Source organism: Rattus rattus, chromosome 10, assembly GCF_011064425.1.
Source record: "Rattus rattus isolate New Zealand chromosome 10, Rrattus_CSIRO_v1, whole genome shotgun sequence".
In the NCBI taxonomy this organism is placed as follows: Eukaryota; Metazoa; Chordata; class Mammalia; order Rodentia; family Muridae; genus Rattus; species Rattus rattus.
In genome coordinates this window covers 19,704,123-19,727,251 of record NC_046163.1, presented here as the reverse complement: position 1 = coordinate 19,727,251, position 23,129 = coordinate 19,704,123, and the positions used below count along the sequence as shown (strand labels likewise).

Genomic DNA, 23,129 nt, shown 5'->3' with positions numbered 1-23,129 from the left:
AAATTTGGTTGAAAGTTGACTTTATTTGATATTAGAATGGCTACCTCAGCTTGTTTCTTGGGACTATTTGCTTGGAAAATTGTTTTCCAGCCTTTTACTCTGAGATAGTGTCTGTCTTTGTCACTGTGTTTCCTGAGTGCAGCAAAATGCTGGGTCCTCTTTACATATCCAGTCTGTTACTTTCTGTCTTTTTATTGAAGTATTGAGTCCATTGATGTTAAGAGATACTAAGGAATAGTGATTGTTGTTTCCTGTTATTTTTGTTATTAGTGGTGGAATTATGTTTGTGTGGTTCTTTTCTTTTGAGTTCTTAAAGCCCTCTATCATCATCATGAGATTCGATTTTAAATTTCAAATCTTGCTTTTCCAGTATGTTTGGATAGATAGCCAGCATTTGCTTTGGTTGAAGAACTTATCTCTGATGATTCCAAGTAGTCTTGGTTTCTGTTGCTTAGGTTCCTGTGCTTGTCTCTCACCATCAGGTTGTCTCTGGTGTTAGCTGGTCTTGCTGTCTCTGACAGTGGCTTTACCCTCCAGTAGGCCTGTGTGTCAGCACTTCTGGAGATCAGGTTTCTCCCAGCGGGATCTGGGAACATAGTGCTATGTGACCAGGTCATCTCTGGTTGCAGGCAGAAACTGGAATGATCCTGTCCTAGACTATTCCTAGGTTTGTATGTCCTGAGGGCTCCAGGCAGGTTGCTTGGAGCAGAAGCGTTGGTATTACCTCTGCTCTCAGGTGTGTCAGCACTTCTGATGGCTCGCTTTCAGCTCTGGACGCAGGCAGAGGCCAGAAGGATCTTTTTCCTGACTGCTCCTAGGTTTCTGTGTCCAGAGGGCTCTATGTGGGTTCCTCTTGGGCCAGGAATGTGAGCAGAAGTTGTGATCTCCCCTGAGCTCTCAGGATTTTCTGCATTTCTGAGAGTCCAGCTCTCTCCCCCATGGGATTTGGGTACAGAAAGCTGTGGGACTGTGTCAGCTCTGGGCACACACAGAAACCAGAAGGGTCCTGTCCCAGACTGCTCCTGGGTTTGTGTGTCCCGAGGGCTCCAGGCGGGTCCCTCAGAGCACAAGGGTTGTTATTACCTCTGCTCTCGGGTATGTCCTGTTTTCAATTTTTAACATCTGAATAATATTCTATGTATAAATATACTACTTTCTTTTTTTTCTATTCATCCATTGATAGATATCTGTTTCCAATTTCTCACTACTATGAATAAAGCATCAATGAATGCGGTTAAGCAGATGTTTCTGTAATATGATATAGCGTCCTATTGTATATGCCAAACAGTGGTGAAGCTGGATCTTAAGGTAGATCAATTCCCATTGTCTTAAGGAACTTCCACATTAATTTCCATAGTGGTTGTACCACAAGCAATGGATGAGTGTACCCTTGCTATACAGAGCCACACTGACATGAGCTGTCATTTAGTTTATCGATCTTCGCCATTCTGACAGGTATAAGATGAAATCTCGAAGTAGTTTCGATTTGCATACCTCGTGACTATGGTTTTTGCATATTTAAGAGTTTCTTAGACATTTGCATTTCCTCTTTTGAGACCTCTCTGTTTAGATCTGTACTCATTTTAAGAGAGTTATTATTTTTCAATGTCTATTGTTTTGAGTTTTTATATAGTTTAGAGATTAATCCTCTATCAGCTGTGTAGTTTGTAAAGTTTTTTCCCATTCTGTAGGCTGTTGCATTGTTCCACCAATGGGTCCTTTGCCTTACAAGCTTTTCAGTTTCTCTAGGTTTCATTTATTAATTCCTATTTTTAGTCCCTGAGCTACCAGTGTTCTGCTCAGAAAGTCTTTTTCTGTGTCGATGAGTTCAAGGCTATTCCCCACATTCAAATCTATCAGGTGATTCAGTGTATCTGATTTTCTGTTAAGCTCCCTGATCCATTTCGTGTTAAGTCTTGTGCAGGGTGATAAGTATGAATCTATTTGAATTCTTCTACATGCAGCCATCTAGTTCAATCTGCACCATTCATTGAAGATGCTGTTTTTCTTCTAGTGTGTCTTTCTGGACTCCTTATTTTTTTTAAAAAAATCAAATTTCCACTGGTGTGAACACATGTCTGGGTCTTTAATTTTATTCCACTGATCAGAGTCTGATTTTGTGCAAATATCATGTTGTTTTTATTATTATAACTCTGTAATACAACTTGAAATCAAGGATGATGATACCTCCAGCAGTTTGCTTGCTATTTAGAATTGTTTTACCTATACTGGGTTTTGTGTTTTTCATTTTTTCACATGAAACAGAATTGTCCTTTCAACATCCGTGAAGAACTGTGTTAGAATTATGATAGGGATTGCATTGACTCTGTAGAATGCTTTTGGTAGGACAATCATTTTATTTATTTATTTATTTTTTCGGAGCTGAGGACCGAACCCAGGGCCTTGCGCTTGCTAGGCAAGCGCTCTACCACTGAGCTAAATCCTCAACTCCGACAATCATTTTATTATATTAATCTTACTGATTCTTGAGCAATGAGAATCTTTCAATCTTCTGATGTCTTCTTAATGCTTTCCTTCAGTATATTATGCTTAATGTTATAAAAGCCTTTCCCTTGTGCCAGGCAGTGGCAGTGCACACCTTTGATACAGGCAATAGAGAGGAAAAGGCAGATGGACTTCCATGAGTTCAAGCACAGCCTGGTCTATACACTGAGTTCCAAGACAGCAAAGGCTGTATAGAGAAACCCTGTCTTGGAAAACACAATTTTCTTATCTGTATGTTTAATGCTCCCCCAAGATATTTTTTGAGTCTATTGAGAAAGGCATTATTTTTCTGATTTCTTTCTGTCTGCCTGTCATTTCCATATTGGAGGACTATGGATTTTTGTGTATTAATTTTGCATTTTCAACTACTTTGCTGAACATGTTTATTAGCTATAGGATTTTTTCTTTTAGAGTTTTTAGGATCAATTATGTATACTATCATATACATCTACAAATAAAGAAGACTTATTTCCGTCCTATCTGTATCCTCTTGTTCTCCTTCAGTTGCTCTAGCTAATACTTAAAGCACTATATTGAATAGATATAAAGAAAGTTTGACCTGTTCCTGATTTTAGTGTAAATGCTTTGACTTTCCATTTAGGTTCATGGTGGTTGTGAGTTTGCCATAAATGACCTTTATTATTTTGAGGTATGTCCCTTTCACCTTCCTCACTTTAGGACCTTTATCATGAGGGGGTTTTAGATTTTGTCAAAGATCTTTCTACATTTAATGAGATGGTAATATGATTTCATCTTTCAGTCTCTTTTTATGGTGGGTTATATTTATAGATTTACACACATTGAACCACTCTGCATCTCTGAGATGTAGCCCACTTGATCATGGTGGATGCTTCATTTCACATTGCAAACATTTTATTGAGAATTTGCATCCATGTACATAAGGCGCATTGGTCTTCAATTCTCTTCCTTCCTAGGTCTTTGTATGGTTGTGTATCAGGTTAAACTATGACCACATAAAGCAAAATGATGTTCTTCTGTTTCTACTTTGTTGAATACTTTAAGGCTCTCCAGCTTTATTTCTTCTTTAAACATCTGGTAGAATTCTGCACTAAATCATCTGGCCCTGGAGCTTTTTTGGTTGAGATGCTTTTAATTGTCACTTCTATTTGACTCGTGCTGTAGGTGTGTTGATATTGCTTAGATGAGCTTCATTTAACTTTGATAGGTAGTACCTACTGAGGAAATTATTCATTTCTTCTAGATTTTTCCAACTTAGAGGACTACATGGTTTTAAAGTATGTCCTGAATGATTCTCTGGATTTCCTAGGTGTCTGTTCTAATGTCTCCTTTGTATCTAATCTGTTGATCTAGATCTTTTCCCTTCATCTTTTAGTTAATTTGGCTAAGGGGTTTGTCCTATCAATTTTCCTCAAAGAACCCTTTTTGTTTGTTTCATTAAACCTTTGTATTGCATTGTTTTATTGTTGCTGTTGTTGCTATTATTTTATTGATTTCAGTCCATACTTTGATCATCTATTTGCATTTATTTCTTTTAGGTGTGATTTCTTATTTTTGTTCTAGAGCTTCCAGTTGGACCATTAAGCTACTATTATATGGTATCTCCAGTTGTTTTATGTAGCCACTCAGTGGCATGAGCTTGCCTCTTAGAATCACCTTCATGTGTTCAAAATTTCAAGTACATTGTGCTTTCATATTCTTTTCTTTTCATAGAAGGTTTTTATTTCTTACTCTTTTTTTAAAATTTCTCCTCCTAATGTCAAAGCCTTGACCATGATTTGTTTTCCTTTTAATGTGAATTTTCTTTTTTACTGAAGATAAATTATTCCCTCATACAATATATTCATTCTCATTCCAGTCCCCCCGCCCCACTTCTCCCAGCTCCTCCCTATGTCCCCTCCCCCCCAGATCCACTCCCTCTTGCCTTTCATTAGGACAGGCTTTTAAGAGATAAAAACAATACATAATAAAATAAATATAATAAGACAAAACAAAGACGATCACATTGATTTCGACAAGGCAAACAAACAGCAGAGGCAAAAGAGCCCAAGAGAAGGCACAAGAATCAGAGACCCACTTGCTCACACACTTGGGGGTCCAATAAAAGTACTAAGTTGAAAATTATAATATGTAACCAAAAGAGCTGGTGCAGACTAGTGCATGCCCTATGCTTGCTGCTTTAGTCTCTGTGACTTCATATGAACTTTGCTCTGTTTATTTAGAGAACTTTTTTCTCCTGGTGTCTTCCATCCCCTCTGGCTCCCATATTCCTTCTGCTTCCACTTCCTCAGGGATCCCTGATCTCTGAGGGAAGGAATTTGATGGAGCGGTGTGCAGAGGTCTTTCTCTCTCTCTGTAATGCCTTGGGTGTGAGTCTCTGTATTTGTTGCCATCTGCTGCAAGAGGAAAAGCTTCTCTGATGATTCCTCAAGAAGAGCACTGTTCTAAGAGCAGAATATCTTTGGAATTACCCTAGGTCTTTGGTCTATCTAATCTCAGGTTCTTTATCACCTAAGCAGTGTTAGGTTTGGATTCCATCTCCTGAAGGGGCCTTAAGTCAAATCAGATGTTGCTTGGTCACACTCTTGAGCTTTGTGCCATTATTGTCCTAGTGGATTTTTGCAGGCAGGTCAGCATTTTTGATCAAAAGGTTTGTGGTAGCCAGAATACAGCAAACACAGAGGCGAATGCCAGCAGCAAACCACTGAACTGAGAACGGGACCCCCCATTGAAGGAATCTTAGAAAGGACTGAAAGAGCTTGAAGGGCTTGAGACCCCATATGAACAACAATGCCAACCAACCAGAGCTTCAGGGACTAAGCCACTACCTAAAGACTATACATGGACTGACCCTGGACTCTGACCTCATAGGTAGCAATGAATAGCCTAGTAAGGGCACCAGTGGAAGGGAAGCCTTGGTCCTGCCAAGACTGAACCCCCAGGGAACGGGATTGTTGGGGGAAGGGCAGTAATGGGAGGAGGATGGGGAGGGGAACACCCATAAGGAAGGGGAGGGGGAGGGATTAGGGGGATGTTGGCCCAGAAACCAGGAAGGGGAATAACAATCGAAATGTAAATAAGAAATACTCAAGTTAATAAAGGTGGGGAAAAAAAAGGTTTGTGGTTAGCTTGGTGCTTTTATTTCTCTTTTGATAACCTACAGAGCACCTTCAACAAAGACACTAGAACGTAAGGGTGAAGGTTCTAGGTAGGCCCTAGCTGGACTGTTTCATGTTCAATGAGTTGAATAGGTGTTGTCTTTAGCAACAGGACCTTACTATCCACTTGTGGAGAGCAACTTATTGCCTTAATAACAGCATGGGTAGTTTGGGGATTTCCATGGCACTGCTTTGGCTAACAACTCAACTGGAGGCAACCCCGTTCCAGTAGTGGATGGAAGCTTTGTTTGGTGACAAGAAATGGGCAGATGAAAGTCCATCTCCACCATTATGTGGAGAGGTAATTAGGATAATTTTTATATCTTTAGGGAAGTTTCTACTTCGGTAAGTTTTCACACCACTCCTCAAATTCCGTCTCTACCCTCAGCCCTTCCTTCTTCCCCATATCCCCTCTGCGTCCCCACCTGTCTGTGGTGACAAAGTCTCCCACTTGCCTGGAATTGTCTAGCTAGGCTAGGCTGATTGACCAGCAAGTCTGGATGTCCTGGCTTTTTTATGTTGGTTGTTGTGTTAGAACTCATGCTCTCCTGCTTGTATGGCAAGGAGTTTACCCTCTGAATCATCTTCCCAGACCCTGAATCTGTTATTTTTGATAATACCAAAAGTCTTTTTATACCTTAAATTATGGGCTGCAGCTTCATTAACAAACATGATTATATACATGACACCTACACACTTAAGTCCAACATGGGCAATTATTGGCTAATATATATTATGGCACAATAAATCCTATATTAAAAGATACTAAAATAATTTAAGACATTATTATAAATTACTGACTCTTTGTGTTCAGAACTATGTACAGAAAAGGCCTTCATGACTTCAAAAACATTATATTCCCAATGCCTGAAGAAGGAAGCCCAGTCATTTCCTCTGGCCTACACAAATGTATGCACACACACAGCAAGAAAGAAAGGAAGGAAGGAAGGAAGGAAGGAAGGAAGGAAGGAAGGAAGGAAGGAAGGAAGGAAGAAAGAAAGAAAATGGGTTTCAAAAGATCTATGTAACTATATGGTATAATAGAATGTTTCACAATTTTAAGAATAGGAAATGTTCTAAAATGATTTTTGGAGTAATGACATATATTGTATGTAAAAACACAGAGAGAGACACAGACAGAGAGACAGGTACAGAGACAGGGAGAATAGCAATCTGCAGATAACTGCTAATACTTTTCAAGGTTTTTCTGGATTTTTTTAAAAGATTTATTCATTTATTATATATAGGCACACTGTAGCTGTCTTCAGACACACCAGAAGAGGGCATCGGATCTCTCTACAGATGGTTGTGAGCCACCATGTGGTTGCTGGGAATTGAACTCAGGACCTCTGGAAGAGCAGTCCGTGCTCTTAACCGCTGAGCCATCTCTGTAGCCCTTTTCTGGATTTTTTAAAACAACCTTTATCTTTCATCTTTAGTCATCACTGTACCTGAGGGACCACTTGATGTTTTCAATCACCCCCCCTCACTTACTACCTTACTGTCTTTGAAAATCGGTATTAGTTGTACAGAAAAACCTGACCTTGTCCTTGAAATTAAAAATGTTCAAATATGAGGCAGAAGAAATTGTTTAGTGTATCAAAGTGTTTATTGTGCAAGCATGAAGACCTGAGTTCAGATCCCAGCACTAAATGTATATGAGTTCAGATCCTAGCACAACACTGAATGTGTATGTAGTGAATGTGAGTGTGAGTGTGTGTGTATGTGTGTGTGTGTGCATGCACAAGTGCACGCATGCACATGTGTTCATTTGCTTCTGTGTGACTGTATACATAGGCCAGAGGAGGGCATCGGGTGTCCTCTAGTCACTCTCCACCTTATTCCTTTGAGACAGGGTCTCTTCCGGACCCTGAATTTAAACTAGTGGCCAGCAAGCCCTAATGTACTTCTCAGACCAACAGAGCTGGGACTGTAAGAATGTAAATTCTTTTTAAACATCCATCCAAATTGCAAGGTGTATATTTAAAATTTTTCCATACGGAAAGATCTACACAATGCAAGTGGGGTTTAACTCTTAAGACTTTTAAAAACAATTAAGGAACAGACGAAGTTCCTGTACTTTCAGGCTCCTTGCTGTCAACAATTTTGTAACTGAATTACGTAAAATATAGTCAAGGTGGCTATAAGCAAACAATGCAGGCTCCACCCTGAACACTAGCAAAGAGTACTGAAAATGGCCAGCTTCAGGAACTAGAAGCAGAGGATGCAGTGGAGAATAAATTTCAGCTTAATTTAAGGATTGAACCTGAGCTGTTAAAGCTAAAATGTTTTCGTTTTAGTTCTTTGTTTTGTCATACACTCACACTCTCGGCTAAGGAAGATGCTTGCAGCACTGTTTACAGGAGTAAAGAAACAAACTAAGCACTTGTACATGGTTAAAGGCAGATGGGAAGAGGAAGCGAGGCAAACACAGAGTAGGAGGATATTATTATGCGAAATGAGAGAGCAAACCTTGACTCAGTGTTAAGGCATTATGTTATGTAGAGTAAGTTCTTCATAGAAATTCAAATAATATCTGATCTCACCTGTATGGGAAAACTGGAAAAGCTGAACCCCAAGGAAGAAAGACAGTAACTGTAGAGTCCCTGAAATTAGCTGGTAATTAAAGGATCCACATTCTAAGTTAGATAAATAACTTTTGGGATCCAATATATGGTATGGTATCTGCAGTTGGTAATATTGTATTATTAATTGAAAATTTCTATATAATAGATCTTAAATGTCCTTACCAACCACTTACACTCACACACACACACACACACATATACATACACATATGTGCCCACTATATGTTAGTAAAATAAAAAACTATACATACATGTTAGCAATTAGACTGATGATCATTTCATAATAAATTCATATATTAAAGAATGGTAGTATCCACCTTAGATCCTTTGATAATTTATTTATTAACTACATATAATTAAAATTAAAATTATACATTTGTAAATACAATATGTGACTATTTTGAGTAAGCTTGGGAACAAAGATGTTTTCTAAACCAAGACAACATACTCTGAATTCTTAAGAGAAATGTGCTATCAAAATATTACCTTGCAGGTTCTTTTCCCTGTAAATTACCAAAAAACAACTCAAATTTCCTTTGGCAAAAACAGTAGGTGGTAGGTGGGCTGAGAAAATTATTGTTTGTTCAATGTTAATAATTGATTCCCAAGAATCATGCATTCTATGTGAAATGCATACCTCATAACATGTTCCAATAGAACAAATGTCATTTCCTGTCAATTCTCAAACTCCAATTTTGTAAAATCTAAGTATTTTTCTACATAGATAGGATAAATAAATGTTTCAAATACTACTTTCAATTCATCAATTAATACAGATCTTAACGTACAACGGCACCCCACTGCCTACAGCATTGACGACACGCATCCTGTGCGCTGACACCAACAACCCTTCGAAGCATCTGTATGTGATTTTTTTTTCCTACCAATAATATGTGGAATTTAGCTCGAAACCACTTCTGTACAATGTCAGACCTTAAAAAGGAGTACTCCGTGCATATGAACATCAAAAGTTATAGTGAAAGAGCCACACATTCTTTCGGCTTCCTGTTTTAATATACAGACTCTCTGTTGGGAATCAGGACCAGGAAGATTCATGAAGTGTGTTTGCTGTGTGTCAATTAGCAGGAAAGTGAGAGGCAGGCATAACAATGCCCGGCCACGGCTTCTGTTTTCCTCCACTAACAGGCAGCTTCCTTATGTCTCACCTATCTATCTCAGTCTTGTGTTCCTTAAGCCTTTGGTAGCTCCTTCTGCAGACGGCTTTGCTCTGCGTGGTAAATAACAAAGGCAGGTCCTTGCTATTCCACGCTCATGGGCTCTATTACTTTTAACTTTAAAGGGTCTTGAAGGCATTCCCTTCTGTAGCAACTGTTTATGTGGTTCTTTGCCCAGGCGTATTAATATTGGTTGTTTCTAGGGTAAGAAAACATCATTTATTAAACGATTATTTAATAGCCTCATAACAACTGTTTGGGGCAAATTCATAATATAACTATAATATACTGTTGTGTTTTCCTCTCACCTCAACATTTTTTAATCTAAGCCTTACAAATTACATATCTCAATCATGATGAGAAAGAGCTCTGACTATTAAATAACCATGTTGTGATAGAGACGTGGGTAAGCGCTTTCAACATATTCACTACCTTATATTAATCCCTAGAAAACTGTGTGTTTATTTCCACTTTAGCAGAACTTGGACACAAAGTCCGGGCTGCCTGATATAAAATGTATTAATGACCACTGACAGAAAAGAATCAGTCGTTCCCAGGAATGAGTCCCAGAACTGGTGAGTCAATGCTAAGTGGTCAGCCCTAAAAGCACATCCATGTGAACAAGGGCTACATGCGTTATATAGAGAGCTAGAGCAAGTACAGTCATGAAAATTGGTTGGAGTTATCACAGAAAAACATGTCACCTGGGTGTCAAGATCAAAATGGACCTAATTAGTTTTGCCCACACACAAAGATGTGTACTCATGTGTAGTGTTGATTATTTGATTATAGTAACTTTTGAAATATTTCAAAGTACAGTGACTGAAAATACAATGTTAACACCCCTCAACAAAAGCCAGTTCCAGGGAATTTTCTTAAAGCTATTCCTACACAAAGCAAAAACAAGCATTGGGAAGCATTTTGAGATGTATAAAAAAACCTCACACATTTGAAGGCAAGTATCAGAGTCAATATTTAATTTCTCTATTAATGTAGGTCCTTGATTTGAAATATAACCCCTGAATATAAATATCTAAACAAAGGCAGCAGCCAAAGAAAGGAAGCACTGGCTTCAACCACCACACATATTTTAGGTTTTTGTGAAGAATGGGATTAATAAAAATGATATTCAAATGCAGTGAGTCAAGTTCCCCAGTTTATTCCAAGTATCTCTCTTATTTCAGTGATTTCGGATACTATTTTTATTCTGACTTGAGTAATATAGGTTTTTTTCCTCAAATAAAAATATTTTTAAAATGATGGTTGCATCTTTCTGTAGATATCCTATGATCATTTTGCAAGTAAGTTGGGGGCTGAATGATAGCATTTGATTTTTATCCAAGAATCAAGTATTTGAATATTAGCCTTTGTTTTGCAACAATGTTTTTCCATCCAATGTGCTAGGACTGCAGGTTTTAATGTGCACAGGGATACTATGACCTTTACTGAGCTAATATGCCTTGCATTTTGTTGGTGTCATTGCAATTATCTTCTCCTCAACTTGATTTTAAACTTTTCAAAGTCAGAATTGTGCATATGTCTACAAATAAAAAATTTGTAACTTAGCAACATATAAGGTGATCTATCATACAAAGAGATGAAGTTGAAGGCGGAGAAACCATAGAGATGGAAATAGAGATGAGAGATTAGATAGATAGATAGATAGATAGATAGATAGATAGACAGACAAATAGATAGATAGATTGATAGATAGATGATAAATGATAGATAGATGATAGATAGATAAATAAATGATAGATGATAGATGATAGATATTTAGATGATAGGAGATTAGATGGACATATGTTTAGTTTAATTTACAGAAATAATTTTTATATAAAATTACTAAAATTGAACACTGAATTAAAATTTTAAACCTTGCATACCTGGAGGAAATAAATGAGTTAGTTAAATGTTGGTTGTCAAGAGTTGACTTTCAATATGATACCATGTTAAAACACCGTAATAGTTTGTGGTGAATTGTGATGAGAGATAATCTTATGTATTTGACATGATTTAACTTGGCAAGTTAAACACGTAATAAGAGACCATATTAGGCAAAGGCATACATATTATTGGAAAATTTTCATATACGTCAATGACGATTTTAAAATATAAAAAATTTACATTTAACTTTTCAAATACTCTGGATTTAAATTCAAATAAATAAAAGAATTAAGCGAGCAAGTGATTAGGGGAACAATTTGAAAGTTCATTTCCAGGACTTTTCCTCTGAACTGTACAGACTGACTCCACTGCTCCTGTGACTGCTTAGACAGAGCCCTTTCTACTTGTTTTCTGTCCTCGTTAAATTCACTCTTTCTTTTCTGTTTCCAGCAACATGTAAAAACAAAGCCATCTTGGAAAGGGGACGATGGCAAATGGATGAAAGACTGGCTTCTTGTCATTTGGTGGTTACTATAGCAATAATCATGATGGGGGATTTCCAGCTGCAAGTGGTTTCTATAACAACATGGTAGGGTGCTTTTGAAATGGGCCAGAGGCAAATGGATTCTTCGTGGGTTTTTTTTTAACCCTTTTATACCCAGGGTTGAGATTTTCTTGGAAGATGTGGCTTATTTGACAGAACCTTGAAACTGTCTCTTTAATTTTTTTGAGGATTAAATAAGCAATAATTTTATACAGCCCTGGCTTGAGCTGAAGGGCTTGTAGGCTTTACTTAATTCTTTACCTCTGGACACCTATAGCATCTATGCTTTATTTCTACAAATGAAGTTGGGATAAAACATAGAAAATATCTTTAGAACATACAGAATGCTTGTGAAAGATATAAATTTTCACTGCATAGTTATTTACCTATCTGGAATTTCTGTGAGTGTGGAACACACCTGTGGAGGTCAGGAAGCCAGTTTGCAAGAGTCAGTTTTGTCCGTCCATTGGGAGGGTATTCGAGATGCAAAGACCTTACCCACTGAGGGCTCAGATGCAAACACCTTACCCACTGAGCCATCTCACCAGACCTATTTTAAAGTCTAAACATAGGGAAAACTTCAAGTAGCCTGTGTAGAAAACTCTTTTAGCTCTCCCATAGATTGTCCAAAGGTGGTTGATGTAGTGAAATAATACACGCCAGCACAATAGATGTGCTTCTGTACTCAGCCACATGTGGAGAGACTTCTGCTCCATGCAGATTAACCCTGCAAATTTTGTTGTACCATTCAAAACGATCTAAATCACAGATGATCCCTATCTGACTAACAGCTCAGTAAAATATCATAAAAGGAAGTTTAGTACCTTGCCTGAACTTATAGTATGGGAAAATAAGAAAGAACAGAACACAGGCACCATCTCATTAAGAGCTTCTAAGTGAAAGCTCGAAGGACAGATAACCGACACAGGGCACTGGCACTGCCTGGCAGTGGGCTGGATACTAGTTTTAAGAGAAATGTTGACATAAGGCTTAAGTGTAATCACACCGTCAGTTAAAGAAGGTGAGAAGTTAAGCTTGCTTCTTTCAGGCCAGAGACTCAGGACAGGAGTTATACTACTGTACCTTGTAGGGCATCATTTTCAAAACATCACTATAAACACTAGGATTAAGCAACACTTTGATTACTATGTTTAATTTACAGATATGGAATTGGCTCGACTTTATCCTTTTTTTTCCTCATGGCCACGGTGTTTAAGATCGGGCACTGCTGTTGTATGTTACTCCTTATGCACTCCCCACTGCCCATGGAGCCATTCGATGCCTTTATGCTTTCTCTTCAGTTATGCTGCCAATCCCATATATGATGCACACTCTTCCAGCTCTCAGAAGGATGCCAGCCCCCCTACATTTTCCTGGGAGTTTTCAAGCATCGAGATCTCCCTTTGGCCTGGTGTTTCATGCTAAGTAAGGCAGCCTCAGACCTCATTACTTATGCACTTGCCTTCCCCTTCTGAGTAAAGTTTGCCAACCAGGTCCCTGTGAGATCAAGCCCTGTTTTGCATGTGCGCTGTGAGGTTGTGCAGAAGAACCGAGGCCTGTCCATGTGCACCAAGGTCCTGCTTAGAGCAGCAGGTGCCAGAGCGCGCCAGGCAGGGAGCCACTCAAACATCTCCAAATCATATCCAGACCAGAGGCACTGTGGCATCGCAGCTGTTGTGCTCCGTGCCACAGGGCTTTCAGCTGAATAAAGAAAAACGAAATCTATTCAGGGTAGCTTCCAAGTTAGCTGGTAGCCACGGTAACCTGGGTTTCCCCCAGATTCCGTCCACAACTTCCAGAGATCTGACTGAAGCAAATCAGTCTCTCTCTCTCTGTTCGAGTGTAGTGAGCCATAGAGTGGGCAACACCAATTTCCCCAGGGAAACCAATTAACCAGAAGAGCAAAACAATCAGCACGTATCCCCTGAACGATTCAAGACGCATGGGAAGGTGCAAAATGTATAGTCAGAGACTGGGGAAACAACACAGTGGTCAAAGCACTTGTGGCCCAAGCAATGAGCATGAGGACGGGAGTTCAGATCCCCAGAACCCTTTCGGGAATCTGGTACGAAAACTTTGGCCTCTGTTAGCACATGCATTCATGTATGCATACACCCTTATGCCTATGTGCTCACATACATGTGTTCAATGCATGTACACACACATGGGATAATAAAGTGCGCAACCATAACTGAATACATAGGTCATATATACAGACACATTGAAAAAAAGCCTAAAACTTGAACTTGTGGAATTAATATTCTAATTGCAAAGAAATAAAGAAACATCTATGAGAATACATCGATGACTGTTACAATGTATCTTAGCATCAATAAGTCCTGGGGCTGCTCCAACTGCAGATCCATGACACTGTAGCAATCTGAGGGATGCCTTCAAAATCAGCTTTGTGGAGTTGGTTCTCTCATTCCACCATGCGAGTATCAGAGATTGAACTCAGCGTCAGCCTTGTCCGCAAGTGCCTCCTTCTTCTGCTGAGACATTTCCACTGCCCCGTGTTCTGCTTTTAATGTAGTGAGTAGGCCCCTCACTGCATACGTGGCTCCTATTTATCTTCCGATAGACTGAGGAAGAACAAGCGTGCTATTGCTGTGTAGTTCTGGGCCAACAGCAGCAGCAGGAAGCTTCCAAGGAAAACAAATGTCAGGCTTCGGTCCAAACGTGCTAAGGCTATGGCTTAACAACATTTTCTGTGCTTCAGAGGAATGCTGATGTTTGGGGGAACAGGTTGAAATAACCTTTTCAATGTTTCTTTATGGTTCTTTCCTCCTCTTTGACTTTTTTATTTTCAGATAAATGTCTCGAAGTCCCTTGGAATTCTATCCTATTACATATTAGATGCACAAAACCAGTGAAGTAACTTGACACCCCAGAGAATTCTACATTTATGAGATGAATATAACATCTCCATATCCCATAATCTTCCCATAGAAAGTAAATGAAGTGATAGGGTTATTTATTGATACTGAGGAACCAGAAAATTAGAGACATTTTATGTTAATACTAACATTTAATTTTTATTAGTTTGACATTTCATTTTTCAGGTTTTCAATGCATATATATATATATATATATATGCATTTGTCTTTTGACTAAACCCAATTTTGTTTCCTCCTCTTTAATTCCTATCCTAGCATCTTGTACTCTCTCCTTTTAAAAAAACAAAACCCACTTCATTCACTTAGTTGTGCATGGGTGTAGAGCCATCTGTTGCAGCATAGGTAGTCTTCTTAGGGCCATATCCAAAATAAAATTTACTATTCCATCCCCAACAACCGCCAACTACCAATAGAATTTTAGCTAGGGGTGTGGCTTCATCCATGCTCTGGTTTTGACTGGTTTGATCCTGTGCTGGTTTTGCTTTGCAGTTACAGCTGCTCTGTGTTCACGTGAGCAGTAGTCCTGTCAAGTCCAGCACACACTGTTTTGTTGTAGATATTTGGCTGAACACAGTGACAATCTCCATTTTGGTTTACTGGAAGTAATGGTGATAATCAAGTGGAAGTCTATTCCCCAAGTAAGATTCCATTATTATTAAAGTATGCACTGATTATAATAAGATCAGAGCCCAGGCCTGGTGCATTCCAAATGGCAAAGCAACATGATCGAAACTTTTTAAAGTGTTCATTGACTTACATTCAGTAAAAAAAAAAATGATGTTCACATTTTGCGTTACTTCATCATTTTCTGAGGTTAATAGAAGGAAGGAAGGCACCTCAGATAAGGTGGGCACGGTGGATGCCCAAGACAAGAACCATGCGGTCGACAATGACCAAGACCCAGTCCAACCTATTCTTGGGTGTCCAAGCCACATAGTGGAGATCTTAGATGCTTTTATAGTCCAGGGAATCTTGATATCTTTGGATGGAAAGGGACTGGACTTCATCTGTGGTGGTGTTAATAATCAGAAAGGACATATGGAAGAAACAAGCAACATGCTTATCGTATGCAAGGCATTCACATCTACATTTAAAACAGACTCATAGGAAAGTTTAAAAACCTCTCTATGGGCCCTGTAAGGAAGTGATAATAGAATAGGATTCTGAGATGCAGGTGACACCAGTGAATCGTGGCCACAGTCTCCCCAGCAGGAGCAGTGAGGTTGTACCTCAGGGTTTGCCTGTGAATCAACTGTAGTAAGTATGGAGGTACCGGCCTCTGCCAGGATGAAATGTGCTGTTTGGTTTTCAGGGGATACCGGGAGTGATAAGCCTGTGCCTCTTAGAACTCTCAAAACACAGAATGTCCTTTGGCATATCATAGTCACCTTTCTTGAATTGATTCCTTGAAGTGTGATTTGTCAGGCACCAACTATGTGAATTGAACTTCTCTAGTTAACAGAGGGATCCTAAGGTGTTTAGGCTTTGGACCTTGCATGGAAAAGCAAACGGTATTAATTAAGAAGTATTTAGGGGGAAACTTCTTAGTGGCTGACATTTTTTTTTCAAGGACCTTCATGTATATCATTAATTCTGTTCTTTAGGATAAAAACAGCAACAATATGAATAGCACTTTTACTATTAGTAAGATATAGAAAATGCTCATTCATGCCAAGCAGTTAGGTATTTGATATTATGGAATAGTGCCATTTTGACAAAAATGAAACCTAAGGCATATTAGTATTTATACGACAAGACCCATAGAGATCAGTAAGCAGTAGAGCCAAAATGTAAACCTAGGATCCAAAACCCATTTGGTCACCTGATGTGTACACGACCACTAGTTATTCCTATTAAAAATGAGGAAACTGAGGCCCTGTGATGATGACCAGTTTCCTTAGTCACAGAGATGGAAGTTGGTTGAACCAATATTTCAATCCACCCACCACATATCCGTACTCTCCCCATTACATTATATTGGCCTCAGGTTGGTATTTGAGACCATGAACATGTACAGAGATAGCTGCATGATATGAGGATGAATGCCTAGCCTCTGGAATGGAGCAGAAATCCAGGGGGAAGGGGCTGTCTTAAGAAGAAATCCATCTACATCTTTGTTTAACTATTCCATGTGGGTCCTGCCATACCGTGGATCAAAGGGAGTGGTTTTCTTCTGCTGATTTGTTCTGCTTCATTTTACCAAAAGAGGTCAAAGTAAGAATTTCATAGTAAGGCTTAAATGAGAACCCAGCTATTTTTGCACACTCATTCATTATTCAACAGTTTTCTGCTCACTACGTACCATGTGTAAGCCATTTGGACTATGTCCTGAATAAAGATGTGCTTCCCTCCTGTACCAACCCCTACCCAGCCCAGACTAGAATAGAATTTCACTCTCTGCAGAGAGCCAGGCTAAGGAGAATTCAGCAAATGGCCTCATTTTCATAAATTAAAATTCTTAGACCTGTTGATGTGGGCTTGACTCTGTCAACATGTTTAAACCTCCCAGTTCATTTAAGCAGCATCTCATTAGTAAATATTTAATCTTCTTTGTAGAGAAAACACCAAATACCGCTCGTTGCATGCTGTTGGGATAAGCACACTTTGGAATCATAAATCCTGTGTTTATCTCCTTTTTAGGTGTGGTTAAATGTGAGATAGAATTAAATTAGAAAGCACTGTCTGGTTGTGTTTCCAAAGTTATTCCACAGCAAACCTAGGACAGCCCTAAGTAATGAGTCCTCTAAATTCTTGGCCCATGTCCTGCTGCTCTAAGAATGAATGGATAAATAAATAAATAAATAAATAAATAAATAAATCTGGGAAACATTCATGCCTCTGAGCGATGAACCCAAATAAGTGTGCATATACTGTTGGGGGGGTGTTTAGTTTGGCTAAATATGGACACATTAAAATTACTATTTTTGACCCAGATATGATACATAAGAGCTCGCCCACTCCTCCTTTCCCTCTTTCTCACGGCACAGAGTGAATCTGATGCTTGTGCTCAGTATCAATAAAAATGAATGGCAGACATGATTAGAGAGTTTTGTGGGCAGATTTGGGTTAGTAAATCTTGAGAAGAAGCTAAGAAATTTGTAACAACAGAATACTTAAATGAAAAATGCGTTTTAAAAAATGAGTATTAACATTGCTTTTGTACATATGGATAGTATGTAGTGATCGTAGGTGTCCATGTATGTGCGCATTCTTGGGATGTAGAAACGTCACTCATTAAGGAACCTTGGCTCGAATGATTCCTACTCAGGAAATAACTGTTCCATGGGCATTAGGATACACAGGTACTGAGGACAGCATGAGGCACGCCAGTGTCCTCTATACAGTAAGTCAGATCACAACATCGTTCCGTGTTCACTTCTGAGGCAAACATTCAAATCCACAGTTGAGTGTTAAAGATGTGTTTTTGCAAAATGCAAATGGTTGAAAGCAGACATTTTCCAATCTATTGCACTCCTTATCACGCCTGGTTCTGACCCAGCCCAGGTCCTTCATGGGAAGGATGTATGAGGCATGCCGCTTAGTGAGCTCACGGCATCTCTGTGGAAAGCTATACCTGAGCCTATCATTTTATGTCCTAGAACACAATCCCTGCAGTGGGAATCATTAGTAAAACAAACACTTCTTAGTGAGTGATATTGTTAATTTTGTATTAAGCTGGTAAATTTTCTGTTAGGAATTCAAAACCTAGGAATTCAAAAAAGATCATATATATGTGTTGATACACACACACACACACACACACACACACACACACATACACGGAGGAAGAGGAAGGGAGGGGGAGAGGGAGGGGGGAAGGAAAAGTTAAAGCTCTACAAAGAACTTCTTATGACTGCCAGTAGATGGCGAACTTTACTGCAAGGAAGAGGTGCTGTAGTCTCTGAATTCTGAACATTAACCACCCTGTAAAATTTCCTACTCTCAATTAGAAAGCTCGTATGAAAACCGAATTCTCTCTGCCCATTTTTCCTGGGACCTAAAGCCCAATGATAAATTTAAGTCTTATTCTACTAATGACAAAATTAATATTTTACTCTAAAGCACAGTAATTCTTAATAAAGTTATTTTCTTTTTCACTGAGAGAATGTAGTGTGCCAGGCATAACAAGTGTGACTCTTTTTTCAGGCATTGTGGAAATGTTGGACTAGCCGTGATCCTAAGTCATGACCACCCATCATGGGTTTGTGCCTCAGTTCCCTTTTCCTTGGTTGCTTATTTAATTATTTAATCAATGTTTTTGATCTCAACCCTGTTACCACAACGGGGTGACACATGCCTGTAGTGGGAATGAAGCATTCCACACCATTGTGGGAATGAAGAGAGAAAGAGCTTGAGTCCGAGGCCTGCCTAGGTGAAATCATGTCAAACAAAATTTAGTAAGTTGACATTATTTTTATAAATTTGAAAGGCGGAATTTCCTTTCTGACAGATAATTGGTCTCCTCAGTCAGTGCACATATGCAGAACTGCACGTACAAGAAGGCCTGCTAGCATCTAGGCACACATTCACTAATTCGCAGATACTGCATACATTACATCATAGACAGCGTCGATGGCACCAGGCACAAGGAGAGGAAGGAGTGAGGCTTGTGCACACACTAAAAACACTTCAAAATATGCAGAGGAACATAACCGATGGAGGACAGGGTATGGAGATAAACGCACCCGGCTTGCTCTGCAAATATTTTATTAAATGTGTCTTTAGTATCCTCTCAAAATCCCTAGGGTTCTGATGAAGCACACATTGCTTCCGATGCCTGAGGCGCACCACCCAGGAAAAGCACCCTGAAGTGCTTTTAAACAAATTTTCACTTATTTCCTAAACGGTTGTTTCATCTTTAGATACCGACATAAAATATTGGTATCCTAGCTTGGTGTGGTTGCTCACGCCTTTAATCCCAGCACTCAATAGGCAGTGGCAGGTGGAGCTCTGTGAATTTGAGGCCAGCCTGGACTCCATAGCAAGGTCCTGGGCAGCCAGGGCTATGTAGAAAGGCCTTGTCCCAACACTAAACTAAACAAAACTTATTGACATCCTACTGTGGCAAAAAATCAATTTAATTCTTTGGCAGGTTACACACACACACACACACACACACACACACACACACACACACACACACCCTCTACTACTCCCAATATCGGTTACAGTTTATACTATTTTACAGTAAAGTATTATTTCCCTACATTATTACAGTTTTATTTTCTCTTTGGCTTTTGTATTGATTTACAGACCAACCCTGATTTTATTTTCTCTCTTGTACAGCTTTGAATGTTCTCCAAAATTAATAGCAGTAGAAGTTGCTCTGGGTTTTAGAGTTAGTGTGTTTCTCTGCTGTCCCCCTACCCAGAACTCCACATTTCTATTCTCTGACACATCCCTCACGAGGCTACACTTTCCGCTCTGCTTCATGTTGATACTGGTGGCACATCTGGGGTTCTGGGATTTCTCTTTTAGTAAAATCTGCTTGTCGTTATCTTGTTAGAGTCCTGACAAGATTTCCTAGAACGAATGTCTTCTTTCTTGGTTTCATTGGCATTTTCATTCGTGGTCCCCTAGAATCTTCCTGAAAATCAAGTGGGGAAAAAAAAAAGTGAAGTTTGAGTCTGTGAGTGCACAAATGTTTTCCCCTCTTCAAATTAAATTAGTCGTATAGTTAGGCATTTAGTTTTGATTTGTAAGTGAGTTCCTCGTGTGTGTGTGTGTATGTGTATGTGTGACTGTGTGTGTGTGTGTGTGTGTGTATTGTGTGACTGTGTGACTGTGTCTCTGTGTGTCTCTCTTGTGTATCTTTGTATGGCTGTGTGTGTGTGACAGTGTCTTACTAGATACCCCAGGCTGGTTTTAAACCAACTTGGCCTCCATCTGCTGAGAACTGGGATTATAGGCCTCCTCATACACAGCCAGCCTTCTTGGGAGTTCTAAAATGTTCTAATATCCTCCGGTATGCAATACTTTAGAGGATAAATTAGAAATGTATCCGATCAATTTAGAGAAAGCCATAGAATCATTGCTCTCTTGGGGCCATTATTCAAATTAAATTTTCAAAGATAGATTCCCCAAAACAGGGAAGGTTTCAGGAAAATGAAGTTTGAAGCCCTTTACTTCACTCTATCCACAGTGGGACCTTGTCCATTTTAACCAGTGAGATGTACGTAACTATTTTGTGTGGCTGTGAGGTTGAGAAATGCTGTGTGTGAAGACCTGGGACGTTGGGCACAATGGAACCCACTGGATTACCAGGGCTTTATTGTTTTCTTCTTTATGTTTTGCTTTTTAGAGCATAAAACAGAGATGTTGATAAAACAGTCACAAATCAAGAAATAGGGTTCATTTCAATTGGGGTTTCAGTTAGGCATCTTTTCCACAGATGACTTTGTAAATGATCGCCTAGTATTTTCTAAGGTTTTTGCATGAGAGAAGGTTGGCGTCAGAATTCTCAATAGCTCAAGGGATTGACAGCATTGGCTTCTCATTATCTGACTGCACTTAGAACAGAGGAAAGGAAGATGTGGAAGAATCTTGCTGAAGTTAGTTTTGCTCTCTCTCTCTCTCTCTCTCTCTCTCTCTCTCTCTCTCTGTGTGTGTGTGTGTGTGTGTGTGTTTGCACTGTGTATTTATGTGCATGTGTGCAGCAAGTATGGATGTGGACACACATATGTAAGTCAGAGACAATCCCTGATGTCCTTCCTTAGGTGTCATTCACCCGTTTTTGAGACAGTTTTTCATCAAACTCATTCTCACCATTAGGTTAGAATGGCTGGCCAGTGAGTCACTTGCAAGGATCCATCTATCCAGTGCTGGAATTAGAAGTGTCTGCTATCCAACCTGACCTTTTAAATGTATGCTCTGGGGATTGGAGTCAGGCCCTCATATTTGCAAAGCAAGCATTTTACTGGCCCGAGGCGTCTCCTTAGCCTCTATTTTAGCTTCTTAATCACAAGTATAGAAAACCTCTGGGCAAATGAAGAATTAAAACTCCATATCAGAGCATATCCTGTAACATGTTTCACTAATGAGTGTGTCTTAATTTTTTTTCTGTAATTTTATCCTCAACCATTTACAAATTTTAATCTTGATATTTTCTATTTTCTTTTTAGATTCATTTTGCAACAAAAACAATACCAGGTGTCTCTCAAACTCTTGCCAAAACAATTCTACGTGCAAGCGTTTCCCACAAGACAGCAATTGTTGCTTAGACACAGCCAACGATTTGGACACAGACTGTGAAGATCTGAAAGACCCCTGCTTGTCCAGTCCCTGCCAAGGAACTGCCACTTGTGTGAATATCCCAGGGCAAAGGAGCTTCCTGTGCCAATGTCCTCCTGGGTACAGTGGGCTAACCTGTGACACTGCCACCAATTCCTGTGGAGGGAATTTCTGCCAACATGGAGGCACCTGCCATAAAGACCCTGAGCATCCTGTCTGTATCTGCCCTCCTGGATATGCTGGAAGGTTCTGTGAGACAGATCACAATGAGTGTGCTTCTAGTCCTTGCCACAATGGGGCTGTGTGCCAAGATGGAATCAATGGCTACTCCTGCTTCTGTGTGCCTGGATACCAAGGCAGGCATTGTGACTTGGAAGTGGATGAATGTGTCTCTGATCCCTGCATGAATGAGGCTGTGTGCCTCAATGAGATAGGAAGGTACACTTGTGTCTGTCCTCAAGAGTACTCTGGTAAGTGCAATCTCATATGCGCCCTGTACGTTCCTCTCATACTTAAGAATATGTATGTACTCTTCATTTTCAATACAATACATGTCCAATCACTTATAAAAAATAACCAAGTCCTAGAAGGTACTGATAACTAGAGAGAAAGCTTGCTAAATCTCTGAGACTCTGCTGAATTCGCTGAATCTGTGAGCAAGTATGTACTGTCACCACTGCTATTTCATTGGGAGCTCTACATGCCTGCAATCTTAGACTTGGGCTTTACAAATGTTAAATGGTATCCTTTGCGTACAGATGCACTATTTAAATAAAACCTACCACTTGATGGACACTGGCTGCTACCATATCATGGCTATTATGAACGGTGCTTCAGTAAATAATAGAAGACATCATTTTAGAGGCAGGGGAGGGGGAGGGGATAGGGGAGTTGTGGAGGGGAAACTGGGAAGGGGGATAACATTTAAAATGTAAATACATGGTGGCTGGAAAGATGGCTCAGTGGTTAAGAGCACTGACTGCTCTTCCAGAGGTCCTGAGTTCAATTCCCAGCAACCACATGGTGGCTCACAGCCATCTGTAATGGGATCCGATGCCCTCTTCTGGTGTGTCTGAAGACAGCCACAGTGTACTTATATATAATGAATAAAATAAATCTTTAAAAAAAAGTAAATACATAAAGTATCAATAAAAAATTAATTCAAC

At 39.5% G+C, this 23,129-nt stretch overlaps 1 protein-coding gene across 1 annotated transcript in view; it reads left to right on the top strand.

Annotated features, from left to right (window-relative positions):
* Positions 1-23,129, top strand: part of Crb1 (crumbs cell polarity complex component 1) — a 173,467-nt gene that overhangs the window by 10,622 nt on the left and 139,716 nt on the right. Inside the window, exon 2 of the mRNA XM_032915188.1 lies at positions 21,855-22,433. Coding sequence (XP_032771079.1) covers positions 21,855-22,433 — 579 coding nt within the window. The remainder of the gene's footprint in view (positions 1-21,854; positions 22,434-23,129) is intronic.